This window comes from Xiphophorus couchianus, chromosome 5 (assembly GCF_001444195.1).
Source record: "Xiphophorus couchianus chromosome 5, X_couchianus-1.0, whole genome shotgun sequence".
Lineage (NCBI taxonomy): Eukaryota > Metazoa > Chordata > Actinopteri > Cyprinodontiformes > Poeciliidae > Xiphophorus > Xiphophorus couchianus.
Window position 1 is genome coordinate 1,864,348 of NC_040232.1, and position 26,035 is coordinate 1,890,382.

At 38.7% G+C, this 26,035-nt stretch overlaps 1 protein-coding gene across 14 annotated transcripts; it reads right to left on the minus strand.

The window, feature by feature from the left end:
* Nucleotides 1-6,984: 6,984 nt before the first annotated feature.
* LOC114145044 (T-lymphocyte surface antigen Ly-9-like) lies at nt 6,985-23,383 on the minus strand. 14 transcript variants are annotated; one of them, XR_003595602.1, is made up of 7 exons: nt 23,212-23,382; nt 14,321-14,617; nt 11,786-12,070; nt 11,593-11,703; nt 10,960-11,052; nt 9,826-9,890; nt 7,338-7,389 (listed from the first exon to the last, which is right to left on the minus strand). XR_003595602.1 is itself a non-coding variant. In XM_028018369.1 (6 exons), exons 1-6 carry the CDS (start codon nt 23,246-23,248, stop codon nt 7,279-7,281), a joined length of 906 nt encoding a protein of 301 aa, XP_027874170.1. In that variant the 5' UTR covers nt 23,249-23,380; the 3' UTR covers nt 6,985-7,278. The 14 variants fall into 14 exon arrangements, 9 of the variants coding, with proteins under 9 accessions (XP_027874170.1, XP_027874169.1, XP_027874174.1 ...); XM_028018369.1 differs by lacking the exon at nt 10,960-11,052 and having other exon boundaries at nt 6,985-7,389; nt 23,212-23,380; XM_028018368.1 differs by lacking the exon at nt 10,960-11,052 and having other exon boundaries at nt 6,985-7,389; nt 9,826-9,893; nt 23,212-23,380.
* Nucleotides 23,384-26,035: the final 2,652 nt, after the last annotated feature.

Here is a 26,035-nt window from a genome sequence, read left to right on the forward strand (position 1 = left end):
TTACTGTGAGCTCAGCAGTTCCACCAGGTGTTTGCTAATTTCTGCTGGCTAGTCTGAAGGAGCGGGAGGTTGGAGGTCTCCTCTGTGAGTCCTCTCCGTTTTCAGCAGTTAGTTGCAATTAAAATATTTGTCAAACATATGAAGGAATGAAGGCAAATATTCCAGATCTGTTTTTGATGAATATAACATGATGAATAAGATTATAAAATAAAGTAAAGCTGAAACCAGTTGGTTTAAAATGATTCTGGCCCTTTAAATGAACGGATCCGGCTGGTGTTTTTACCTCTTTATGGAGCCGTTTCAGTAAGTTCTGGAGTATCTGGGTCAGAACTCAGAGATGCTTGTTGTTGATGAGATGTGGGAACTGCAGCTGGGTTTCTGTCCTGTTCGTTTTGTCAGCGTCATTCAGCAGCTAAAGCTTTTCATCCCTGCTGAAGCTGCAGAGCCGCTAATGACACCTGGAGACTCAAACACCTGAGTCTGATCCTGCAGGCAGAGCTGGGATTTCAACTCCAACACAAACAACATAATTACCACATGAAGAAACTCCTGATGTAAAACATGGTGAAATAGTTCAGGATGTTTTTGTTCCTTGTTTTGGAAACTGAAACTCGTCTCTTATTTTCACATAGAACTAAATATTTCAGCCTTTACTTCTTGTGGTTCTGATGGTTCTGGATCTCAGAGGAGAAAAACATTCTAGAATGTTATAATATTTAAATTATGTTAAAAATAAGATTTTAAACAGAATAAATTCCTGCATCTAGGAATATAGTACAATGTGTTTTTCTATCTGGGAATGTAAATGTTGTCTCCACCCCTTAATTAGTCCTGGTATGAACTAACCCTTCATCAACCAGCTGGTTTAGATCAGACAGACTCTCCCTCCTGTTGTCTGAATGCATGTCATGCTGCATAAAGAAAAAAAATATTCAGAGCTCTGCAATTTCTAGATTCTGTCTGATTTCTCATCGCAAACCAACAAATGCTTCTCAAGAAACAAAATAAATATTATTTAAAACAAAAAACAGCATAAAGTCCATCTGACGGAGTTAACACAGAACAACTGAAGGTTTTGACAAAGTTAGTAAAAAGAAAAACTTGATACATGTGAAGTAATGCCATTTATGTAAAATGCATTAAAGTGAATTAACTGCACATTTAAGTGAGATTTTTGCTGTACATATATTTACATATACATTCTGTTTCTGCATTTTGAATCCTTGCAAGGACTGCTCTAAGCTGCTTTTTATATTGACAGCATGTCATATTTTATTTTAATTTAATTTTGTCTACATTGCTACTCAGTGGTGGTTGTTGTGTCTTGTCTCTATGCTGTAACTGCGAAATAATTTCCCTGCTGGGATGAATAAAGTAATTCTATTCTATTCTATTCTATTTGTCAACATTATCACTGAAAGAGTCACAATGTCAGTCAGGAGAGAAACTACAGACTTTCTGAGGTGACTGTCAACATGTCATCGCCCCCAATGACATAAACTTGTACAACTCATCTTTAATTAAAGTATCAATAATAATAAATGTACATATATGTGAATAATTGCTGCCTACAGGGCAATTAAAAAAGAACGAAACAAAAAACTGGGCAATATTTAATATTTTAATATATTTGAGTCAAAGAGCCGCTTCTGTTATTCTGTGTCTGCAGGTCTGAGGCTTTTTGTTAGCATGTTTTCTATCAGTTTTATATTTTGATAGGAAACCTGATCCAAACTGGCAACCCACATTAATAAAATGGTGAAATAATATTGACCACAAAACACTGTATTTATAAAATATATCAATATTTTTCCTACACAATCCTAACAAACGTTTTTAATGATCTCTTCACAATATTTATTAATTTTACTATTAATCTATTTGTATGATTTGTTCTTAAATGGCCATCTATATTATTTTTCGGTCTCAGGAAATGACTGAGGGATGAAGAGGCTGATGTTCTGGTTCTTTAGGTTCATCCAAAACTTCATCCAAATTTTGTAAATTGTCAGTTATGGTGTTGACACATCATGGTTGTGATGAACAACTTAGGAATTAAACAGAAGAAAAAACTAAAGAACAACATAAGCTAACTAGCCTAGCCTAGCCCTGTTAGCATAGGAAGACGTCATGGGGTCCTCAGAAGTTCTGGTGCCCCCTAATAATGCCTGAATTTTTTTACATTCTTTTTTAATTGAGTTGGAAAATATATAAAAATGATTTTTAATTCAATTTATTACTTTTATAATTAGTTATTTGACTATTTATAATATATTATCTTATTAACTGATGGAAGTGAAACTAAAAGCAGCTGCAGACAGAAATCAGCAGGTTTCACTCAGACCAGGATCCAAACTTATTAATGTTAATTTAATGTTTCACTTTTAGTTTGATTCTCATTATAAGCAGAAGTTTCTTCATTTTGTCTCTATAGTCAGGCTGACTACCTGCAGCTTTGGGGTCACAGGGGTCACAGAGGTCAGCAGCTCTGACCTTCAGCCCTGCTGATGTTCCTCTGATCTGTTTGTTGTGGAAACGTCAGCCTGGATGGTTTTGTTCTGTAAATAAAGGTTGAGATGAGGGACTGAGGCTGGATTCACTGAGCTGAGGTGAAACTTGTTGTCCTTCGTCTCCTTCTGTCCCAGATTCCCACAGATCAGCAGCTGTATCAGCAGGAAGGATCCAACGAACAGAAACGCCCTTCAGTCGAGTCTGTTGGTTCATCCTGCTGTTTTCTGTCTGTTTCAGTTGGTTGTGAAGAGTCTGGCATGAAGTGATTCATGCTAATTATAGCATAGCTGTAATTATAGCTGAGACATTCTGCTGACGATCGGATATGATCAGGTCAGAATTCACCTGATCAACATCCTGGACCTTCAGAGCCTGATGACACGTTCATCCTGAGGAACCAAACATCCTGACTGAGAAACACTTCCTGGTTCTGATCAGTTAATAATGATGTGATTGATTTTGATAAAACGAAGCTCAGAATGAGTTCAGGTCTCTCAGTTCTTCTCGCCTCATTGGTTCTGTTGGCAGAAACCCAGATGTTGATCCGATCTAAACATCCATCAAGCTGGAACAAGAAGCTCTTCCCAGAAACTCTTTCTCTGGAATGTGGGAATTTCCTGGAGGGATTTTTTTATCTGCTGCTGATTTTCTTCCATCTTTAGTGAGATCAACAGAACAGATTCTCCTCTGGATGCGTAATAAGATGAAGCTGTTATGATAAATAACAGAAATATATTCAGAAGGTTTGAATAAATAAAGTGAAACATCTCTTTGTTCACCAGACAGCAGGTCCGTCTGAACGTCCAGAACAGGAACCGTCAGATCGTCAAACTGGAACCAGTTACCAGCTTGATAACTGGTTCCAGTTCACCTGACAGACGTTGATCATCTCAGCCTCAGATGAGAGCTAAAGATTAGGGTGATGGTAAAGAGGCCTTCCAACCTCGAACACTCTGAGACCAAAAAGAAATCATCCACAAACCATCCTCAGAGGAAATCTGGAGTTCACATACAGCCAGAGATATCATGGATTAGATCAGGTTAGAATGGCCTAGTCAAAGTCCAGACCTTAATCAGAATCTGTGGAAAGGTTTGTAAACTGATCACAGAACAGGAGAAATGGACCCGGAGCTAAAGGAGCTTCTACAAACTCTGGAGGCTGAATCCAAATGCACTCCACACTTTTCAGATTTGTTTTCATATTTGATATTATATTTTAAAAAACTAAATTATAATCAGAAATCTGCATTTTTTGTTGATGTTGGATGAGAAAACAAGAGGATGTAAAAGTCCAGTCTCAGAATAAAGACTGAAGAGTCGACACTAAACGAATGTTATTTATTTATCACTACATAAAGATGTTAAAATATAAATATTATAAGGTGTTAAAATATAAATAAACCTTCTAGATTCTTCTGTCGGTAGTAAGTCTCTTTGGTGAACATCTGAGAACTTTATAAGAAGATTAATAAACACAAAGAAAATCTGAACTTTCTGTGAGCAAAGATTTATCAAACTACAAAGTTTATTAAACTTCATTTTTGTCTCCAGAGAAACAAAGATTTATGGTTTCCAGCTGGATGATGTTAGCTTAGAGCTGCTGACGCTACAGGAATAGCATTCAGAGGGATTTCTGCTGGTTTCAGGTTTTATTGCTGTAATACTCTTATGAAGCTAAAGTTATGAAGCTAATGTTATGAAGCTAACATTATGAAGCTAATGTTATGAAGCTAACATTATGAAGCTAATGTTATGAAGCTAGCATTATGAAATTAACGTTATGAAGCTTAAGTTATGAAGCTAAAGTTATGAAGCTAATGTTATGAAGCTAATGTTATGAAGCTAACATTATGAAGCTAATGTTATGAAGCTTAAGTTATGAAGCTAAAGTTATGAAGCTAGCATTATGAAGTTAATGTTATGAAGCTAACATTATGAAGCTAACGTTATGAAGCTTAAGTTATGAAGCTAAAGTTATGAAGCTAGCATTATGAAGTTAATGTTATGAAGCTAACATTATGAAGCTAACGTTATGAAGCTTAAGTTATGAAGCTAAAGTTATGAAGCTAATGTTATAAAGCTAATGTTATGAAGCTAACATTATGAAGTTAAAGTTATGAAGCTAATGTTATGAAGCTAACATTATGAAGCTAATGTTATGAAGCTAGCATTATGAAGTTAATGTTATGAAGCTAACATTATGAAGCTAACGTTATGAAGCTTAAGTTATGAAGCTAAAGTTATGAAGCTAATGTTATGAAGCTAGCATTATGAAGTTAATGTTATGAAGCTAACATTATGAAGCTAACGTTATGAAGCTAATGCTATGAAGCTAACGTTATGAAGCTAATGTTATGAAGCTAAAGTTATGAAGCTAAAGCTATGCAGCTAAAGCTATGAAGCTAACGTTTTGAAGCTAACGTTATGAAGCTAACGTTTTGAAGCTAATGTTATGAAGCTAAAGCTATGAAGCTAATGTTATGAAGCTAACGTTATAAAGCTAACGTTATGAAGCTAACATTATGAAGCTAATGTTATGAAGCTAACATTATGAAGCTAATGTTATGAAGCTAGCATTATGAAGTTAATGTTATGAATCTAACATTATGAAGCTAACGTTATGAAGCTTAAGATATGAAGCTAATGTTATGAAGCTAATGTTATGAAGCTAGCATTATGAAGTTAATGTTATGAAGCTAACATTATGAAGCTAACGTTATGAAGCTTAAGTTATGAAGCTAAAGTTATGAATCTAATGTTATGAAGCTAATGTTATGAAGCTAATGTTATGAAGCTAACGTTATGAAGCTAAAGTTATGAAGCTAATGTTATGAAGCTAACGTTATGAAGCTAATGTTATGAAGCTAAAGTTATGAAGCTAAAGCTATGCAGCTAAAGCTATGAAGCTAACGTTTTGAAGCTAACATTATGAAGCTAACGTTATGAAGCTAACGTTTTGAAGCTAATGTTATGAAGCTAAAGCTATGAAGCTAACGTTATAAAGCTAAAGCTATGAAGCTAACGTTTTGAAGCTAATGTTATGAAGCTAACGTTATGAAGCTAAAGCTATGAAGCTAACGTTATGAAGCTAATGTTTTGAAGCTAATGTTATGAAGCTAACGTTATGAAGCTAAAGCTATGAAGCTAACGTTTTGAAGCTAATGTTATGAAGCTAACGTTATGAAGCTAAAGCTATGAAGCTAACATTTTGAAGCTAATGTTATGACGCTAAAGTTAAGTAGAAGCTCAGAATCAAACGTTTTCCTGCAGCTGGTGCTGAATAATCCCAGCGACGCTGCAGGGCGCGGCGTGGAAACATAAATATGGGCTTCAGCAGAGAAAACATGAACTACTGATATGATCAAACAAAGAACAAGAACAGAGGCGAACAATGATGGGAAACACAACCTGTGGAGAAACCATTAAATCATAAAAACAACAAGGAAGTATAGAAAAATAACAGGATCTATAAAAATATATCAGGATTTGACCAGAAGACAAAACCAGGAAAATCTAGACGATTAAAACCACTAACAACTAAAATTAATATTCACACATCATAACAGCTTAAAGTAAAAGAACATAAAAACGTTGGACCGGTTCTTCCTACTGATCACTGGAACCTCGAAGTAAAAACCTTTTTATTCTATATCTATATCCATATCTACATCTATATGTTAGAGATTTTTGGTATTATCATTCTATTCTTACTCTAGTTCACATTAAGTCTATAGATCTTTGTGATTTTCTGTTTAAAGTGTTCTCTTCTTTAAATGACCTGGAGGTCACTACTGTCTGTTCAACTTTACGAGAAATAGTTAACACTGAGTTTCTCAGACCTTAAATCCTTTTACAAGAACACCTCCTAATTTAGTTTATACGTGTGAGCAGTCGTATTTTGTTTTCTTGACAGTATTGACCGAGATTTGAACCGGGCTCAGACCTTTGATCAGATATCACATCTGGACCTGGGTTGCTAGATGTTTGGGTTAGAAGCTTTACGACCTCTGTTGTTTTTCCTGACTGCCCCCTTGCCTGTCCTTCTTTGACAATAAAAACAGGAGTTTTTGTCAGAGCAGATCAGAATGCTCTGTAGAACTGCTCAGAGGAGAAGTTCGATAGAGCCTTCTCCTTTTGCAAAAGCTCTACATGAAATTCATATACGTTGTCTGTGGTTCTTTCTTTTATTTAGGTTCGAAAGGAAAATACCTATCACTATATTTCAACACTGACTCCATATTTATAGGATTAGCTTCCACTGATGCTTGAATGCTTTGATTCTGAAGTTTCTGCGTTTTGTGAGTCAAATATTTGTGGAGGTGGAGTCAGATATTTGACTCCGCCTCCATCACCTGCAGATATTTCATCCTAAAGCGTTAACCTGCAGAGAGAACTGTAATCCCTGAGCAGAGTCCAGCTGAGCCTGAACCCAGAGGTCATCCCACCACAAACAGCTTCCTGTCCTGAAACAAAGCCAGTCATTGAGCCATTTATTACCACTTTTAGCAAACAGTACAAAAAATGAAATGCTGCAATGTTTGTAACAAAATATTCTTAATATTCACAAACAATTCAAGGCACAAATATAAAACTTAATACAAGAAACAGGAAATGTATGGAGTCCTGTACAGCCAACAATAAAAATTAATATAATAAGCTGCTTAATATCTGCAGGGATTTATTATATTTACACTGAGCTGTTTTACAGCTTGGAGTTCCTGAAAAGAACAGCTGAAATGTTAGCCGCTTGCTGTTAGCCGCTAGCTGTTAGCCGCTAGCCGTTAGCAGGTTCTGGTCTGTGGTTGGAGGCTCCAGTTTAGCATAAACTGTTGTCAGATTGTTGTCGCTGCTTCCTGATGGTTCTGGAATATTTTCTCCCTGCGGGAAGAAAAACAGGAAACGGGTCAGAGAAACAGCAGGAAGCTGGTTCTGCTGCGACAGAACCAGGCTGTTTGGGTCAGAACCACAGAACCAGGCTGTTTGGATCAGAAACACAGAACCAGGCTGTTTGGGTCAGAACCAGGCTGTTTGGGTCAGAACCACAGAACCAGGCTGTTTGGATTAGAACCAGGCTGTTTGGATCAGAACCAGGCTGTTTGGATCAGAACCATAGAACCAGGCTGTTTGGGTCAGAAGCAGGCTGTTTGGATCAGAACCAGGCTGTTTGGATCAGAAGGAGGCTCTTTGGATCAGAAGCAGGCTGTTTGGATCAGAACCACAGAACCAGGCTGTTTGGATCAGAACCAGGTTAAAGTGAAGTCCAGTGAAACATTCTATCCTGTTTTTTTCTGTCAGGAGTTGAAATCATCAGCGATCGCTCCGTTGTTCTGAGTTCTGCTCGGTCGTCTCCAGTTGGACTTGAGCTCAGTTTTTCTGACAGAAACTCTGATTTGATCTGTGGACCTTAAAACAAACCGAGCCGATCATCAGCAGGTTCTGCTGTTTTCATTTCCGGCCTCCAGAATCTGCAGGTTCTGATCTCGTTTTAATGTAAACGCAGCGACTGATGAGTTATTGGTTTATTACTGATGTGTTTGAATATTACAGCTCCAGCTGCTGGGTTTTATTCCTGTCTTTGTTTGGCTCCAGGTGAGCAGGTCTCACCACCTGGTTCCTTATCGGCCCGTTAGAAACATGATCCCTGCAGGCTGCAGCTCTGGAGTCGTTCTGTCTCTGCCTTTGTGTTGAACCAGGTTCAGTTTCTCTGGACTGTATCAAATGTTCCTCTGGTTTCTATTTTCAGCTGCTGTTTGTTCACATGTGGCTGATTTCCCTCTGAACTCAGTTCTGCTCCTTTTCATTTAGAAATGTTCTAATCTTCTAATCTTTAATCCAGGGTTGAGTGTCTAATTTAGAAGAACTATAATTATAGGATATTATAAAACATCTGAGCTGAAACATATGAACCCATCAGCCTGCAGCGTGACTCGGGTCCCTGCAGCTACATTTAGCACAGTCTGACTACTTAACTTGGTTTTACCTTTAAATTTTACCTTTTATCTTCATGAGGCCCTGAATAAAGCAAACATCCTGTGAACAGAACAGGTACAGGATATTTGCTCAGTGATATCTGACACCATCGGTAAACATGTTGAACCTTTAGGGAGGAACGAGAGGCTCAGTTTACGATGCCGTATCCTGGGAACAGAATCACCTTCAGCAGAGGGGATTTCCAACGCCACCAGGTTTATCTGGGCTTTCCATGATTAAAACAAACCACAAGCAGCAAACAGGAAGAAACGTCACAGCGGCAGAATAAAGAGAAATAACAAAAAATTAAAATTCAGACCAGAATTAATCAAAGTTCCTGTTAAAATCAGCCAAAGCAGCCAGGCTGAGTCTGGGTTAAAGGAGCTCACTGTTTCAGCTGTTTTACAGTTTTTTAAAAAAAACTTTAAATAAAATCTTTTATAAAGATATAAAAAACTGGAATGTTCTGCAGCTGGTAGAAGGCCGACTTTGGAACTGTCTTTATGTGGCTCTGGAGGCTCAGGTCAGAGTTCATCCTTATCCAGCTGTAATAACTGAAGCTGTGTGTTGACTCTAGATCTATAACTCTAGATCTCTGACTCTAGATCTATAACTCTAGATCTCTGACTCTAGATCTCTGACTCTAGATCTCTGACTCTAGATCTATGACTCTAGATCTCTGACTCTAGATCTATAACTCTAGATCTCTGACTCTAGATCTATAACTCTAGATCTCTGACTCTAGATCTCTGACTCTAGATCTCTGACTCTAGATCTATAACTCTAGATCTCTGACTCTAGATCTATAACTCTAGATCTCTGACTCTAGATCTATGACTCTAGATCTATAACTCTAGATCTCTGACTCTAGATCTATAACTCTAGATCTATGACTCTAGATCTCTGACTCTAGATCTATGACTCTAGATCTCTGACTCTAGATCTATGACTCTAGATCTATAACTCTAGATCTCTGACTCTAGATCTCTGACTCTAGATCTCTGACTCTAGATCTCTGACTCTAGATCTATGACTCTAGATCTATAACTCTAGATCTCTGACTCTAGATCTATGACTCTAGATCTATAACTCTAGATCTATGACTCTAGATCTATAACTCTAGATCTCTGACTCTAGATCTCTGACTCTAGATCTCTGACTCTAGATCTCTGACTCTAGATCTATGACTCTAGATCTATAACTCTAGATCTCTGACTCTAGATCTATGACTCTAGATCTATAACTCTAGATCTCTGACTCTAGATCTCTGACTCTAGATCTCTGACTCTAGATCTATGACTCTAGATCTATGACTCTGCCCTAACCCTGTTTCTGATCACGTACCTGATTTTGTCTTTTATCCTTAAAATGAATTGGCGTATACTGGACTTCCTCTTCTCTTACTGAACCTGCTGAAATAAAAGTGAATTTTGTTGTTAAAAACCAACCAAACAAATGAAGCTAAACTGAGATAATTTCCCAGTGAAGAAGCAGCAGAGATGAGACAGAAACAGTTTAGAGAAACAAAAACAGGTGAAGAAAGAAACTGGACTGAACTCTAGTCTGAACTGGACTCAGCAGCCAGCCTGGTGGATCTTCACTGATGAACAGATTAAAATCTGAACCTGACAAAAACAATCCAGAAAGTAAAAAAATTCTGGTTCTGAACAGATCCAGGAATGATCTGTTACTGAAACATGAAAGTTTTAATATTTAATTCAGGTTTTATATCTAATTGATTCACCCAGAAGGTTCGTTATGATACAGCAGTCTGGTCTCCAGTTTATCCAGTTAATCCAGTGTAAACATCACAAATGTCCATCATCATGTTCTCTGTCATTTCCTGCCAGATTAAAAACAGGAAGCAGAGAATCTGAGGCAGCTGATTGGTCGCTTCCTTCCTGTTTTCAGTCAGGAAAACCATTTCCTCCACAGCTCCGCCCGTCCTGCTCCCAGTACCACCAGTTTGCTACAGTCACTGGAGGCCTGCTTTAACTAAAATGAACTTTAATGATGATTCTGAGGAAACATGAGGAAAATGTTAAACTGCAGCGTCTTTGATTAAATATAACTGGATTTTAAATAGTTTCATTAAAAGATCTGGAAACTCCATCTGCTCTGTTTAACCTCATAAGATGAAAATGAATCAAACTTTGAATTTTTAACTGAAACTGAGCAAAAAGCCAGAAACAAACATTTTTAATCTTAACCATATTTATAAAGTTCAATGTTTTGTTTATTTTCAATCAGAAAAATCAGGTTGAGAAAACATGTTGTTAAAAGAGTAAATAAAGTAACTTTGTTAGTTAAAAACTGAAGATGTTAAAAAGGAGAAAATCTTTTACCTCCCAGAAAAACCAAAGAAAACAGTTTAAAGCTCCAGAGGATAATAAATAATAAATAATATCTGCTTCCTGAATCCCCAAGCAGCCATGTTAGTCATCAGGTTAAATTTAAAGATAAACGGTTTTACTTTACCAAAGTTTCCAACAAACAAATCAAATGGTAATCCTGAGTTTTAAAGGTTTTGTTCTGTTTCCTGGGCGCCAGCAGCTCCGGTTTTCTCTTCTTCTGATTTTATTTTAAACAAGAAAAAATTAAACATGATTTTTAGTTAGAATTAGTTACTGCAGCATTTTTTCTGTGTGAAATAAACAAAGAACCAATGTGGTTCTTTTGGCATGTTGGTGAATTTAGTTTTTCAGTTTTCATGCTTCAACACATCAGATTTCATGTGGATCAGAACCAAACCTGATATAAATCTGTGATCTGAGTTGGTTCAGACTGAGCATCATGAGGAAAACAGGCTGCAGATTTAAAGGTACGGCGCCGTTTTAGACCGTCAGAACATCAGAACCAAAAGATTCAGGATCGTCAGTCTGATGTTCAGCTTGTTCAGGTGAAGGAAAATATTTTAGTTTAATATTTTACCAACCACAATAAAGACATTATGAATACTTCAGATTTATGTGTTTTACATGCTAATGTCAAACAGTCTGTCTGAAGAAGAAGCAAAGATTTATTCTACAGAATATTTCACAAACAAATTCCTGTATCTATAAACTCTATATTAATAAATGAATCTCAGAAAGTAAATGATCAAATACCTGCCTTGTGTTTGACTGCCTGATGATTTTTGGACCAGAAACTTCTTCTGGATCAGCAGGAATCCAAAACCAATCAATACAATAAACCCAATGCAGAGACCACCTGCAATCCAATCTGTCAGACAGAACAAAAGACAAGAAACATCAAAATAAAGCAGAAAATAAGAGAATTTTTAATAGACTGTAGTAAATCTCACATGTTCTTCTATAATCCAGAGTTTGTGTTTGTTTGAATCCACAGGATGACATTAAATTAACATCAACAGTCTTGTTCTCTGCAGGATTGGCTGCTACACATCTATATGATGAATCTCTATCCTCTGTATGGACAGTAACAGGTAAAGACAGAGCAGAGCGGCTCTGGTTCTGTATTTCTTTGTCTCTGATCCACAGCAGAGTCGCTGGTTTGTCCACAGAGCAGATCAACAGGCAGGGGTCAGAGGTCACATTAACTGGTGTTACTGCAGGAGTCGGTGCTGGATCTGCAGAGAATCAAACCAGCAGTTAGTGAAAATGACTAGAGATATTCTGAACAACATGAGTTTTGATCTTCTGGCCTCAGGATCACAGCTTGTGAGTCCATGAATGTTTTAAAGGTCCATCTTTGTAGCGCATCGCTCCATTCAACCCATAACTCTGATGGCTAATTAACGCAAATATCCTAAATATTATTGATTTCTAATTCAGCAAATGGTTCTGAACATTACTTTTTTAGAATAGTGTCTCCTTTTCTCTTCCACTGGCTAATAATTCCTGACAATCACGTGGAGCAGCTATTTGGTCAGTTTTGATTTGAATTGATAATGATGTTACTACCGGTGTATTACAGTTATTAATAGTTATTTATATCCATACCAAACCTATGATGCTCTGTACCCTCATACAGCTCAGTGCACCAAAGACAAACTGTCAGGTTTGTGCTTCTGCAATGTTGTTCAGTATAGAAGATAATTTTCATCCTCTGGCTAAAATGAAAAATAATAATTGGTTTTGATGTATTTATCTTTATCCAACATAAAAATTGTTTCTGTTCATTTACATTTGTTTTATGGTGAAAACATTTGCTGGGAGAAGATTTTTAAGATATTGCTGCATGGTGATAAGCTGTGTTATCCTATGAAAGAAGTTCAAAGCAATCAAAAAGAATGATTTTATTAAGGATAGATTTGATCATCAGACATGTTTTGGTAAGAGCAAAGTATGATTCATATAGATGGCAGGAAGCAAAACTTCTTTTCTATTTGTAACATTGCAGATCCTTCAGACCAGACCAGCATCATTGCTCTGTAGTTCAGTTCTGTTACTCCTGGTACATCAGTGGTGAACAGAGGTCCACTCTAAGTGACGGGCAGCTACACAAACACAGACTTTAACTAGGACGTCTGTGTGTCTATAACCCCAAGAAACATTATTACTTTGCCACTATGCATGCAGTTTGCTCCAGAAACATCCAGAGCACCAAATGCTGATCCAGTAAGGGGTCAGAGGTCACAGGGTGAAATGAATAATGTCTGAGTGGAGAACAGACGGGTGGATCCTCGGTTTAAAGCCAGTTCATGTTATCAGTTCATGGATCATATAGATTCTTCACACACTGGATGGAGGCAAACTTGGTTTAATCCAGAAAATCCTTCAGAGGTTATGAACCTTATGAACATAAAGATGTTGTGAGATTTAACCTGCTATTTCCCACCAACCTTCATCTGACCTTTGACCCTGTGAGTTGCAGTGAGACATGAAACGAAGCTGCTTCTCAGGTTTAGAGACTGATGAACATCTCTGTCATAAAGGAAGAATAATCTGATCAGGACTGACAGTAATCTACCTCAGTGACAGAAGGAATTTACTGAAAAAGCAACGATGGTGACGTGAAAACTCACCCTGTTAAAGTTTAATATTTACTTATTAACTGTGTTTACAGTTCAAACAGCTGTAGATGTGCTGCTCTTTAGACTTAATGTGTGAGATGGTTCATTTAGCTGATTCTTCATGATGGTTTCTTCCAAAAGGTGGAGATGTTGAGATAACTTCATGTTCATGGGAGGTTTCCAGTGAATGATGACGTGACGATGTTGATAAGCAGCTAATGATGCTGTTAACTTTGTTGTGCCGCTGCCTAAAGTCACAACATGAAGCGTTTCTCCTTTTCCTGACAGAACTCTGCAGATTCTGTAATTATCAGCTGACTGAGAGCAAAGATTTAAATCTAACATCTTATGGACTCAACCATCGACTCAGTGAAAACTGTCCTCCATGTTGGTCCTTACAGGTTAATGAACCACAGAAACAGAAACATCTTCCATCCTGTGGATCCAAAAGTTACAGGGAATCAGAAATCATGTTTGTTTTAATGTTATTTTCACATTCATTTACAGTTTCCTGAAACATAAAACAGTTTCTGTTTCTTGTCTGTGTCCTCGGCTCCTTTCAGTTGGATGCAGATCAACAGGTTCACTTTTTCTGACATTCATCGACTTCAAGACTTCAGGAATAGAAAGTTACTAAAATATATTTTCAGTTATTTTTCAAATTCTGCTCATATGAAATTTTAATTTTAAAAAATAATAATTTATTGCTGGGGAGAGTTAAAACTTTTACTGTAAAGTAAAAGGAAAATATTTATTACTGATTTAATTATGATTGCAAATTATGGAGATTATTATTAACATGGAGCTCAGACTTTGTTTATTCCACCTGGACAGACTGAGAAATACCTAAAGAAAAATACTTACCATAAACTTGAAGCTTATATGAAGAAGAAAATTCGCCTTTTTGAACTGTATAGGTTCCTGAGTCGTTCTTCTGCAGGTTTGTGATCGTAAAGAGTCCAGAGCTTCGGTTCCACTGAAGTTTGTTCTTGTAAATGTTCACATCAATATCAAATTCACCTTTAAACACTGAAGCAATGTTTTTTCCGTTATATAAAAGATATCCTTTCTCAGTGACAGCCCCAGGTAGAGTGATGGTTCCTCCAACGATTCCTGTCAGATTCTCCTTCTCTTCCTGACCAGCAGAAAATCCCAGAATCACTGGAAAAAACACAGAAAGTCAGATTGAAAATATTGACCTGAATGTCTTTATTAAAGATGAAACATCATTAAATGTTCTTGTCTAAAAGATAAAAGTTATGACAGATTCAGGTTTGAACATTTTGACTGATTTTGATTTTTTTTTAAATACATAAAATTTAGAAAACAAATATTGTGTTTGGACAACATGAAAGAAACCATCTGATTTCATACTTTAATAGTTTTATCTTACATTATACCTATGTGTTTAATGCAGTCCTTATAAAATGTATAAAATAATATTTTGCTATATCAATATTCCATTTGTTGGTTTATTTAAACTTGTTTTTGCTTCTCAAAACAAACAGTCACTGATCTGTCCGTTGGGTCAGCTTCACTCACTGCATGGATGGATGTCAGCAGATCAGCCTAAATAAACAGCGTCTGTCCATGTTGCTATGGCAACATGTTATTTATGTTTGTGTTCAGCCATGATGGGAAGCAGATCAAACAGAAAGAGGAAAATGTTCACCATAAAACCAGACCGCTGACAGAGAACGAGCTGCAAGTTACAGAAACCAGGATGGTGAATTCATTTCCAGTAATGTATGCTAAGCTAACGTAGCACATCAGGATCTGTAGGAAGAAGCTGGTTACAAACTGAGAAACTGAGACGGTGAAGACTGAGCACGAAGTTCCTGAACGGTTGGATTCTGCTCTGCACAGACCAGGTGTTGGAGTCTGTTGGTCCAAATGGGTCATAATGACACCTGATCAATAGATGACCAGAAAATGATCACAGATGATGAAACTACAGGACAGTTCCTGATTAGCAGAACTTATTGTCATAAAGAAGTTTAAATACAGAGTAAAGCTACACTGGGTTTTGCTTGTGTTTGTGTAGAAATGTGATATAAAACCTGCAAAATAATTAACTTAATACTGTCAGAGTCTCAGCCTGCGACTGGAGAGAGACGGTCATTAAATCTGCCAGGGGTATGAATACTTTAGAGCCCATGAGTATTTATATGATTACTGCTAAGCTGTATATATTATCTTTGGAGATATTTTATACGTCAGGATGGATGTATTTCTGTAAAAACATCTTTACTTTTCCAAAATTCACAGATTTCCTGTTTCTGCATTTGATTTATTTTTGTTCAACACAAAGTTATAAACCAGAAAATGTTTTTATTCCACTTCCTGAACTGAAGCTGCATTTAAAACAGAATCATCTTTTCCTTTAAATTAAACTGAAAACCTTTTGAGTGCAGAATCTTCCTTCTGCATCAACACAAACCTTTTCATGCTTTGTGGTCTCAACAAACTGGTTACAACATGCAGCTAGAAATTAAACATTCATTGAGGCACCAGGATCAATATTCTGTTATAATCTCTCCTGCAAACATCACAGGACCGACCAGCTGCTGTTATGTTTCCATCAGCAGAAAATCCTGCTTGATGTTTCTGACACATTTTAATGACAATAAATCAAAAATATGAACCAAACATATTTATAGAAGCTCAATATTTCTGTTTTTTCTGTTATTCCAAACGATGAAAACACTTTGACACGGAGCCTCATTCACCCAGCTGCAGTCAGAAACATGCAGATTAGCAGGAACTCTGTGTTTAATGCCTTGCTTAGAGGAACATCAGCATGTGGAGGAAGATAAATATTCAGCAACACTTTATGAAGAATAAAACTGTATAAATGTTTCTGGGTGTAGGTGTTATGGGTCAGTGAGGTGGTGGTGGTATGGTGATATGGGAAAACTTCAAACAATGTGAACTGGACCTTTGGTTGGTCAGTTTAAAACATAAAATGTACAATTTAATCCAATTGATATTTATTCCACTTCAGTTACTGTTTTATGGTTTAAAGTTATGTTTTATTTTACTACTATACATATTTCTTTGTCTCACAGCAGGAAGAAAACAAGAATGTATTTATAAATTACTTCCAGGTATTTTCTGCTTTTTGCAGTGTTATATATGATATACATATTTTTAACTTTCAGATTCAAGAAGTGAATCTCATAAAATCCTCGTGATAATAAATTAAGGGGAAGTAAAATAAACTTTATGGTTCCTAAAGCATCATAAAAACATCCTAAATCTTCTCGTTTGTCCCAGAAACAAACATAAAGCATAAAGTTCAGCCTCCAGTCTAACGATCCGTTTAGTTTCAGAGACGATTCTCAAATCATCCTGAGTATTTATGAAGGAAACATGAATATTTAATCATATTTCTCCATCAGCCTTTGAGTCGCAGTTTCTCTAGAAGATGATCAGTAAAACTTGAACTTCTGTGGAAAAACTTTTATGAGAAATAAGTTACATCACGCCTGTAATTTACTGATACTTCATAGGAAATATTTTTTGATTAACAGCAGATTAAAATCCCAGCAGATCCTGCAGATTATCAGTGTCCACAACGTTCCAGCCTTCAGTCAGATGTTCACACATCCAGGCTGCATTTACTCTGTTTGGTGGTTGTTAAGGAAGAATAATTTAAAATTAACTTTTGGACAAAACGTTTGGCTCTTTCTTCCTTAAAGTCCCGGGATCCTTAGCGGGCGGCGCTGAAAGAGAGTGAAACAACAACACTGCGCGTTGACGTCACAGATCACAGAGTTTAATCCCATACAAAGCAACGCATGAATCAATTAACAAAGCTGCAGAGGTACAGAGATATGCATTGATTTCCTTATACAGACAAAGACAGAGAAGACAGATCAACAAAACGAAGACAAACGAAGACAAATGAAGACAAAGACAAACAAAAAAAGGCAAAGACGCGTCTTTGGAGAGAGCCGATGCAAAAAAGCAAAAATAGTGGAAGCTCTCTGAATTTTTAGCGCTGACACGAAATTTTATACTGAGGGGGTGTTTCTTCTATTTAATATATGCAATCAAGGCGTTCAGCTATCTGACCAACTGGAAACTCCCTCGGGCACTCAGAGAAACTTAGGAACTCCCCCTAATTTACGGCAAAGATCAAAGGGCCATCTGGTCTCTGGTAAAACAAAAGAGCGAACCGCTTCGTCCTGACCCCCTGTGGTGCGCCGGCCATCCCGAGCGCAGAAAGATCCTGAGATAAGACTTCACAGATACCTGTGAAATCTAAAGTCTCTTCCTCCAAGCTCCAGTGCTTCTGCCCTGCCGGGAATGCTAATTTTATGGCTTCGTGGTCTGGCCTCACAGCGGGGAGGCCCCTGCCTGTCTGAATGCTTGCTCATCTGGCCCAATCCCGAATGCTCAACACAAAGCTGTTCCAAATAAGAGTGTTGAATATACCTTTTACACATGTCATAAGATTAACTGTATTAAGCACTAAAAATAATCATTTTTTCTCAACATGGTTCAGTAACAGTTTTATAATCCATCAGGCTCAAAGTGTTTCTGATCCATATGGACTCATCAAAAAATCACAGAAAACTTTCTGATCTGCTGGAAGATTATTTATTCTGGAATAAGAAGAAGAATTCAAACTTCTTCAGTTCTGAGTCTTTTTGCTCAGTCAGGATGTTTGAACGTTTTTTCTCATCTGCTGAGCAAAACTAAACTCCCAGACAGTTGTGACAGTCTCACCATTTTCATGACTTAAACTATTTTTCTGTCTGGTTTCCAAACCTACTGGTGTTGCCTCATGGTCTTAATAACAGTTATTCATATTTCTTCATTCTGTATTTCCAGATATAATAAGTGTGACCTTGTGCTTCATTGGCTGAACTCCAGCAGAGTTACTATCCAGCACCCAGTTCCTCTGGAGCTGGATGAAAAACACATCACAATATATCAGTGGATAGATGATTATTGATTAGTTTTTATTTTAAATATCTGGCAAAATGGTGCTGTGACTGTTCCTGTTTCATCCACTTTTCTCTCCATGTTTCTGTTTTTTATTTTTAAGCAGTTATGAGACACAATGGAAAAACATGAAACTGTTGCTGCACAAGTTACTCAACAGGTTGTTGCTAGGTAACCAAAGAGCGAGCTAGTTGCTAGGTAACCAAAGAGTGAGCTAGTTGCTAGGCAACCAAAGAGTGAGCTAGTTGATGCCACCAACCTTGCTTAGCTAGCTGTGAGAGGTTGAGAACTAAAGCCTTTCCTCTGCCTACATCCCCCAGAATGCCGTGCGGTTCTGGGTCAGAGTTCAGAGAAATTACTGAATATTCAGTCAGACATATTATCTATAGATATTGATCATAACCCTGTCATAATATAAATTGTTGTTGGTTATTTTTCCAGCCCTCAGTCCCTCTGCATTCAGGATTGGAGCATCAGAGACATTTATGTAATATTTGACCTTGTGATGTCATCGACCACGCCCTGTTGACTGATGAGGTTCTGACTTAAACAGAACCGTTTCAGTTTTGCTAATGTTTGATGAAACAGTTGTTACGGAGTGAAAGCTTCTTCAACCAGATGTCTTTAACTCAACATTTCTGTTCAGTTTTCATTGAGGAGAAAACGACCACAGCTGTTCGTTACCTAGCAACCAAAACCAACAGAAGGCAAAACAGTAGCTGTGTCCGAATTCAGGGTCTGCATCCTTCGCAGGCCGATTACATCATAGCGTGGCGACAAGACCTGTCCGAATTCGAAGATTCCTCCAAACGCGTCCTTCTTTTCCCCAGATTTGAAGGATGGGTCCGGTGTGTCCTTCACGACCCACCATATCCCATAATTCATTGCAGGTCCCAACCAGGCGTTGAGGCAGAGCGACAATGGCGGTGAAGAGCGGCAAATTATTTTGTTAAATTACACTTTAAATAACACAACGGAATTTTGCACAACGTAACAAAATGTAAGTGTGTAAGTCTGAAATATCTGCTCAGTTCACCAAAACATCACCTGCTCTGACATTTTGGGAAGTTTGCTGCCACCGCAGCTGGCCGGGCGCCGCAGCTGGCCGAGCGCCGCAGCTGGACGGGCGCCGCAGCTGGACGAGCCAGTTGTAGGAGGCGGCGACAGTTTTAGGAGGCGGCGACAGTTTTAGGAGGCGGGGCCAGTTGGAGGAGGCGGGGCCAGTTTTAGGAGGTGAGGACAGTTGGGGGAGGCGGGACAGTTGGAGGATTCTACACCTGTCCGAAGTTTTCCTCCTCTGGTCTTAGTTTATTCACGGCCTTGGAAGGAGCCGGTCTACGTAGACTGATCCTTCCAAGGAAACAGACCTTGAATTCGGACACAGCTAGTGACAAAAGACAAAACTAGATCCTGTTAAGCATTCTTCAAAATAAAAGACTTCCTCTGTCCAAATAAATTGCACTTAAATATGTTTCACTCCAGCTTTTGTAATTATATACAATCATGTTAAATTCAATTAATAATAATCATCATGTAAATTATATTTAAATAAGTGTAAAGAAGTCACAACAACAGTCGCTCTGTGAGGTTTCTTATTTTAGCTCAGAAACTACTTACAAAATCTAAAGTTGCCATTTTCTCACTTTCTTTGTGATATTTGGTCAAAAACTGTTTAAGACGAATGAAAGAATCTAATCAAGGTTGATTCCTGAGCTTAATTGTTCAGCACCAAAACACAAACTGCTCTGCAGAACCAGAACCAGAACCAAAGAGAGAAGCAGAATTCAGTTTTATGCTCCACTAATCTGGGACAAATTCACAGAAAACTTCAAAACAGGTGAAACACTGAGTTACTGTAAGACTAAAAACCACTTGTTCAGATTTACCTTTGATGCAATAATAACTGAAACATTGTTAATTTTAGTACATTTTTCTTTGCCTTCCTTCATTAAACCACCTCCATGCTCGACTTGTTTGTGTTTTCACTTCTAACTGCCTCATCCTGAAAAGGGAGTTTCCTGAAAACTTGTCTGGGCTTGAAGCTGAATCTGATCTCATCTTGACATGAACTCATTCAGTAGGGAGTGGACTGGATTTCAGCTGCAGCACGTCTCTCTATTCAGAGCTTTAAGTGAAAACAGAGAGCATACTGGTGTTTTTCCATTCAGTAACTGGTCAGTTAAATCAGGCTGTTGGTCTGTTAATGGATCTGAACGCTCATCAATAAAACATTGTTCTGTGGACTTAATGACGTCCTCAGAGAGGAAATGAAACAAAGCAATTTTATCCAAACCAATCGATGTCAAAGGTCTAAAATGTTCTGTAACGTCTGTAAAGTTTGAAGAAACCAGCTGACTGGTCAGAGGACGTTACCGTCCAAAACCTGGTTGTGTTCATGTAAACAGAGATATCTTTACTGAAAACACAGTTTGGTTCCTGATCATCACATTCAGTCATTTTTATTTATTAGAAACAAACTGGCACCAAGCAATAAACAGATTAAATGAAAAACTATTTGGAGATAAAATTCCCAGAGGATTTATTGGAAAAACGCCGGACATTTCAAACTAAACGTTTAGTTTCAGTTTCTCTATTATCCTTTTCTAAAGAAACGTTTCCCTCCAGTTTCAGTGATCCTGGGTTCTCATTTGATTAACATTTACATTTTGTTAACCACCATACATACATGTTTGGACATTTCCATGTTTTAGAGAAACATTGTCAGATAAGTGAAAAACAACCAGAGATGTCTGACAGGAAACAGGAAAAGGATCAGAACCTCCGACTTCCTGCTGTGAGCTTCCAGACGCTGCAGCTGGGATGAGGGAAGCAAAGAGGCGTGGCCTACAACTCCCAGCATTCAGCTGACTACAACTCCCAGCATTCAGCTGACTACAACACATCTGAGTCAGGAATCTTGCTCCTCTGTCATCAAGCAGAGAGTCTGAATTCATTCAGTGGTTTAAATCCAAACAGAACCGTTCTGCTCCGTCCTCAGCAGGATCCGTACAGTCAGAACCAACAGGCACACGGAGAGCAACGAACCAGCGAAAGATTTCCACCTCTCAGGGTGAAGCCAACACACGGGACGCAGCAGCGACTGAAGCTGATCGTTTATCAGCTTCTTGAGCCGCGTTGCTAGCTTGTGTCTCTGTGTCTGAACTCAAAATTATACATGCAAAAATCTCATTGGTCTGTTGGCTGGAGGAGAAAAAGTTGTTGTCGATTTATCACTGAAGTTCCATTGGAAATGGATGGAGAGAGATCGACATCACTTCCTGTGTCAGAACATTGTCAGGCTGGAAGGGATGGAATGTGTAACTTGTTCTGGTCGTTCTGGGGTCTTTCCTCAGACAGAAACACCTGAAAACGTCCAAACGTCCAGCACTGAGAGAAAATAAGTAATTATTGATGTGACAGAAGCAGCGCCTTTGACTCCTGGGTGGTTTGTGTGTGGATGTGGGTCTGACTGTCACCAGTATGAATGGTTGGTTACTGGTGCTCTGGTTTTGTGTGCATGTTGAGTTTGTTGTCCCGTTGATTGTTGGCATTTGTGCATTAGGCCTGGTCAGTCTGTGTCCTTGTAAAGTTTCAACTATTACAATCAAAATGGAATAAATCGAAGAAGTGGCCTGGAGTTAATTGAAGCACGCGTCGGCCAGATGAGTTTCCCGAGTTAACCCAGTGCGGCGCTCATACACCATGAGTCTGCTGCACTTTTAAATCTTTTGGGTCCAGAGATCCAGCAGATCTTCTCTAAGCTCCTTACCTGATCTCTGAGAGGAAACTCATTTCAGCAGCTTCTACCTGAGAACTTGTTCCTTCTGTCTGATCCATCGCTAATGACATCACACTTTTATAACACTTTAACACTCCAAGGTTCTCAAACACACTTTACATGAACTCAGTCACAATCACACACTGATGATGAAAAGCTATGGATAGTAGCCCTGAGCCACCCTGACTGAAGCAAGGCTACCATTTCTCACCTGGTCTGTCTGACCAACACGAGGAAACAACAGGACGGATGGGGACCAATCAAACCGGCAACCCAACCATTTCATGACACCTCTACCGTTATCGCCAAGATCTAATCGCTAGATCTATAAGTAGGTTTGTGTTTTTCTTCTTTTTTATTGGAAACCTTCACACTGATAGATTCTAAATTTGTTAAAATCAACACGTTGCTGCTAAAACGTCCCGGTCCGGTCGCCTGTCTGACTCTTATTTTAAGTGACTCTTCATAAATGAAAAGAAGCTGTTCTGGTCTCCAGGGTTTCTTATCACAGTCGTTCAAAACCAACAGTCAAAATGAACTGATCACCTTCAGTGCAGCTGATATCTAACTGATAATTGGTGGCAAGTTCAGTGTTTTTATAATTGGGATTTTCCATCCACCTTATATTAAAGTTTTTATTTTATGGAATAAAGCTTGAAAAAAATAAAATAAAGCCACACCCCTCACCTGAACAAAACTAGAAAAGAAAAATACAAAAAAGAGAAAAATCAATTCAGTGTCTTCAACCTTTTGATTAAAAATGAAGTTTTAATTTAAAAATGCTTCCTAGTAAAATCCACAACTGTATATTTTCACACAGAAACTTCAAGGCTTTAAATTCTGAAATTCACATAAAAATATTAACTGAGAGACAAATGATGCTGTAAACCAGCGGCGCCATAAATACATAATTCATCTAATATGTGTGGATTATCGCAGTAAAACCTCTTTAGGTTTTATTTTAATGCGCAGCTCGTCGCATTCAAACAGCTCCGACCAAAAAGAGGAAAGTTGCACAACTTACCTAGAAATAAGCAAATAAAGGTGATCTGGGTCTCCATCTCATAGCTACATCCAGACAACAATTATTTATTTATGAACAGCAGAAAAGTTTCCTGCATCAGGAGAGACGATCAAACTATCAGCCTTTCCTCCGCGGATCTTTGACTTTCAGGCTCTTCCTGCAGCGGAGGGAGGCTTTGCTCTCAGCCAATCACTGAACTCTGATTAAACTGTTTGGACGGACAGCAACGATCCTCCATCAGCATGAAACCATTAAATAAAGTTCAGCAAATTATTTTATTTGTCAGGGAAAGGGAAGTCAGGAGTTTGGGAGGTTTTTTATATGTTGTTATGAATTATGCCAATGAAAATAAGATGCAGATTCACCGGCATATTAATCATTACAGGAAGTAAAACCAACGGCCGAGTTGAAAATATCTTTGGCTTAAAATGTTCCTCGATTTGCACAAAATTAAAACTTTTTCAGTTCTTCACTTATAGATAGATAGATAGATAGATAGATAGATAGATAGATAGATAGATAGATAGATAGATAGATAGATAGATAGATAGATAGATAGATAGATAGATAGAATAACTAATAGTTGTTTAATAGTTTCTATATCGTTTCTGTTCTACTACAAAAATGTACAATGTTCCAAAAATAAAATTTAGCCGGAATCATGTGCTGAGTTTCAGTGATCAATGCGTGACGGGAACAGGACTGTGGTACCAGGTACCACGTGACCCGTATCCATAGTAACAAGAGCACGCAAAGCACAGAAAACCTCTGAGGAATCACATGAAATAAAAACCATCTGATAAATAAAAGTGGGAACATTTCTGAAAAATAACACTTTGTAATGAAACAGGAAGTAAAGACAAATATTGGTCTGAATTAAAGTTATGAATAAAAATAAAACAAAACCTCAAACAATGAAGCAACAAGTTGCATGACAGCTATGAGTTATAATATTCCAAACTGATTCAAATCAAATCAAGAAGAAGAAGAAGGCAGCCTTTGTGTTTCTGCAGAGGAGGAAATCATCTGGCTCTCTATCCATCGCTAATCAATAACTGATCAACTTAATTCCTGGTTGTTCAAACTCTGTGATGAAGCAGCTGGTTTCCTCTGCAGCATAACGGGTTCAGCTCCAGAGAAAAGCTCAGAGTGGAGATAATTCATCACATGAACAGAAGTCAGTGACCCGAGTGAAACTCAGAGTTCGGCTGAGAGTCATGGAGCCTGAAGGAGACAGGAAGGAGACAAGAACGAGACAGGAAGGAGACAGGAAGGAGACAAGAACGAGACAGGAAGGAGACAGGAAGAAGGCAGGAAGGAGACAAGAAGTAGACAGGAGGGAGACAAGAAAGAGACAGGAAGGAGACAAGAAGGAGACGGGAAGGAGACAAGAAGGAGACAGGAAGGAGACAAGAAGGAGACAAGAAAGAGACAGGAAGGAGACAAGAAGGAGACGGGAAGGAGACAAGAAGGAGACAGGAAGGAGACAAGAACGAGACAGGAAGGAGACAAGAAAGAGACGGGAAGGAGACAAGAAGGAGACGGGAAGGAGACACGAAGGAGACAAGAAGGAGACAGGAAGGAGACAGGAAGAAGGCAAGAAAGAGACAGGAAGGAGACAAGAAGGAGACGGGAAGGAGACAGGAAGGAGACAAGAAGGAGACGGGAAGGAGACACGAAGGAGACAAAAAGGAGACAGGAAGAAGGCAGGAAGGAGACAAGAAGTAGACAGGAAGGAGACAAGAAAGAGACGGGAAGGAGAGAGGAAGGAGACAAGAAGGAGACAGGAAGGAGACAAGAAGTAGACAGGAGGGAGACAAGAACGAGACAGGAAGGAGACAAGAACGAGACAGGAAGGAGACAGGAAGAAGGCAGGAAGGAGACAAGAAGTAGACAGGAAGGAGACAAGAACGAGACAGGAAGGAGACAGGAAGGAGACAGGAAGGAGGCAGGAAGGAGGCAGGAAGGAGACAAGAACGAGACAGGAAGGAGACAAGAACGAGACAGGAAGGAGACAGGAAGAAGGCAGGAAGGAGACAAGAAAGAGACAGGAAGGAGACAAGAAAGAGACAGGAAGGAGACAAGAAGGAGACGGGAAGGAGACACGAAGGAGACAAAAAGGAGACAGGAAGAAGGCAGGAAGGAGACAAGAAGTAGACAGGAAGGAGACAAGAAAGAGACGGGAAGGAGAGAGGAAGGAGACAAGAAGGAGACAGGAAGGAGACAAGAAGTAGACAGGAGGGAGACAAGAACGAGACAGGAAGGAGACAAGAACGAGACAGGAAGGAGACAGGAAGAAGGCAGGAAGGAGACAAGAAGTAGACAGGAAGGAGACAAGAACGAGACAGGAAGGAGACAGGAAGGAGACAGGAAGGAGGCAGGAAGGAGGCAGGAAGGAGACAAGAACGAGACAGGAAGGAGACAAGAACGAGACAGGAAGGAGACAGGAAGAAGGCAGGAAGGAGACAAGAAGTAGACAGGAAGGAGACAAGAAAGAGACAGGAAGGAGACAAGAACGAGACAGGAAGGAGACAAGAAGGAGACAAGAAAGAGACAGGAAGGAGACAAGAAGGAGACGGGAAGGAGACAAGAACGAGACAGGAAGGAGACAAGATGGAGACAGGAAGGAGACAAGAAGGAGACAGGAAGGAGACAAGATGGAGACAGGAAGGAAACAAGAAGGAGACAGGAAGGAGACAAGATGGAGACAGGAAGGAGACAAAAAGGAGACAGGAAGGAGACAAGATGGAGACGGGAAGGAGACACGAAGGAGACGGGAAGGAGACACGAAGGAGACAAGAAGGAGACAGGAAGGAGGCAGGAA

Bases quoted from the DNA above. Each gene is read 5' to 3' on its own strand.
- LOC114145044 (XM_028018368.1), bottom strand. From the start codon at position 23,248: ATGGAGACCCAGATCACCTTTATTTGCTTATTTCTAG. The intron at 14,618-23,211 runs GTAAGTTGTGCA...TGTTTTTTCCAG, and splicing joins CTTTATTTGCTTATTTCTAG to TGATTCTGGGATTTTCTGCT. The intron at 7,390-9,825 runs GTACGTGATCAG...TTCTTCCCGCAG, and splicing joins AGGATAAAAGACAAAATCAG to GGAGAAAATATTCCAGAACC.